This window comes from Armigeres subalbatus, chromosome 2 (assembly GCF_024139115.2).
Source record: "Armigeres subalbatus isolate Guangzhou_Male chromosome 2, GZ_Asu_2, whole genome shotgun sequence".
NCBI classification, from domain to species: domain Eukaryota; kingdom Metazoa; phylum Arthropoda; class Insecta; order Diptera; family Culicidae; genus Armigeres; species Armigeres subalbatus.
In genome coordinates this window covers 164,155,203-164,156,798 of record NC_085140.1, presented here as the reverse complement: position 1 = coordinate 164,156,798, position 1,596 = coordinate 164,155,203, and the positions used below count along the sequence as shown (strand labels likewise).

The window sequence follows — 1,596 nt, the reverse complement described above, 5'->3', positions numbered from 1 at the left end:
TACTTGACTCGACTAAGGGTTGTATTTGGGTTGTTTTATTTGTTTCTATTTTGTGTCTTAAACTAACAGGCTATCTTGAATTAATCACTGTCCGAATCATCTTCATTGATCTCTCTGGTCTTCAACCGAGCTATCAGCTCTTTGGCAGGATTAAACATGCCATTCGTCTGTACGCCACAGATCGCGCATCGGGTTGATTTTTTATAGTTAGCAAGAGCACATTTTTCACAGAAATAATGTTTACACCTGTAATAGATAATATATAATTAGGCTCGTGTCGGTTAAATAAATTATTAATACATTAAAGCTGGTAACTTACTTTGTTACAATCGGATCTACAAAACTCTCTCTGCAAATGTAACATTTGAAAGGCAGCTCCTCGTCGTCGGAATGGATCTCATATTTCGTATCGTCTCCATCGGAATCATCGGCCGCATAGGTACCTCCAGTCGTAGATGTTTCCTGCTCCAGCTGCCAGCCATGTTTATAGTCGCTACGATCGTGCAAAAACTTACAACTATCTCCGAAACCGCAGTACCCAGTTTCCTTATAGTCTTTACAGATATCAGGCTGATAATCCCACCGGACCGTGGATCTGATGTTCGCCGGAGCTCGAATAGGACCTTTGCGTACCATACCGGAAGCAGCATTCCCCAGAGCGCTGTCCTTTTTCTTATAAAACTGTGTGTAATTGTTCAATCCGCGGTAAACTTTGTCATCTTCTTTGCCTTCCAGTTCCTTGTTGATTTCTATACTTTTCTCGTAAATTGCCTGTGCGTCGTGACTTTTTTCAGTTTCAATCTCCAGCTCTGCGGTTGCTCCCTGATCATGGGGTCCAGCGGGTGCAGCATTCCGGTTTGATTTGTAGCTGACCCCTACAGTACGGTCCTCATCGTCACTGTCAGATTCACTAGAAGCATTCTGTGTAGCTTTTCGATGTTGCTTCAGAGATGATGTGCTTTGTACATTTGGATTGGCTTTTTTCCTTTTATCTTGGTTGATGATTACTGCCGACTCCGGCTCATCTTCGGCTGAAATGATATTTTTATCTAACGATATTTATTGGTACATATGCCAATGTTCAGTACTCACCGGAATCAGACGATTGTTTGCGTTTTCTAGCGAATTTATTCTTTACGTTACGTTTGATAAACGTAGACATAATTGCAATACAGGAATTGGAAATACGGGTTTAACGAGTGTGAATAAATAGATTTAATATTTTAAAAATCACAACGGTGAAATTTGTTGTTCAGCAGGACAGCAGGAGCAGCCAGGACCTAAACTTTTTTTTAATGATGTTTTGGACTTTTTTCACTTTTTTCGGCACAAATGTTACCCACTGATCCATACACGGAAAAATGTGTGACATGTGACTCGATTCACGTTCACGGTAAATACGAATTCTCGCTTAACATTTAAAAAGAGCGTAATTCAAAAACGTGCAAAAATGCATCATAATTTCAAAAGAAATCACATGTTTATGACATTTTAAACTTCAAAAGCATAGGCTTCCATCGTCCGCTGAACTGACGTAGTCATCTCCTCCGCTGCCTTGACTTTCACTGCCTGTACTCTCAACGCCATTCAAATGTT

General features: G+C 40.4%; 1 protein-coding gene across 1 annotated transcript; it reads right to left on the bottom strand.

Moving 5' to 3' along the window:
• On the bottom strand, window positions 1-1,313 carry LOC134215422 (E3 ubiquitin-protein ligase RNF113A). Its single transcript, XM_062694621.1, has 3 exons — window positions 1,093-1,313; window positions 320-1,031; window positions 1-246 (listed from the first exon to the last, which is right to left on the bottom strand). Exons 1-3 carry the CDS (start codon window positions 1,160-1,162, stop codon window positions 81-83), a joined length of 948 nt encoding a protein of 315 aa, XP_062550605.1. The 5' UTR covers window positions 1,163-1,313; the 3' UTR covers window positions 1-80.
• Window positions 1,314-1,596: the final 283 nt, after the last annotated feature.

Coding starts and splice junctions, on each gene's coding strand:
- LOC134215422 (XM_062694621.1), bottom strand. CDS start 1,162: ATGTCTACGTTTATCAAACGTAACGTAAAGAATAAATTCGCTAGAAAA. Junction 1,032..1,092: donor CAAACAATCGTCTGATTCCG/GTGAGTACTGAA, acceptor ATATCATTTCAG/CCGAAGATGAGCCGGAGTCG. Junction 247..319: donor GTAGATCCGATTGTAACAAA/GTAAGTTACCAG, acceptor TATCTATTACAG/GTGTAAACATTATTTCTGTG.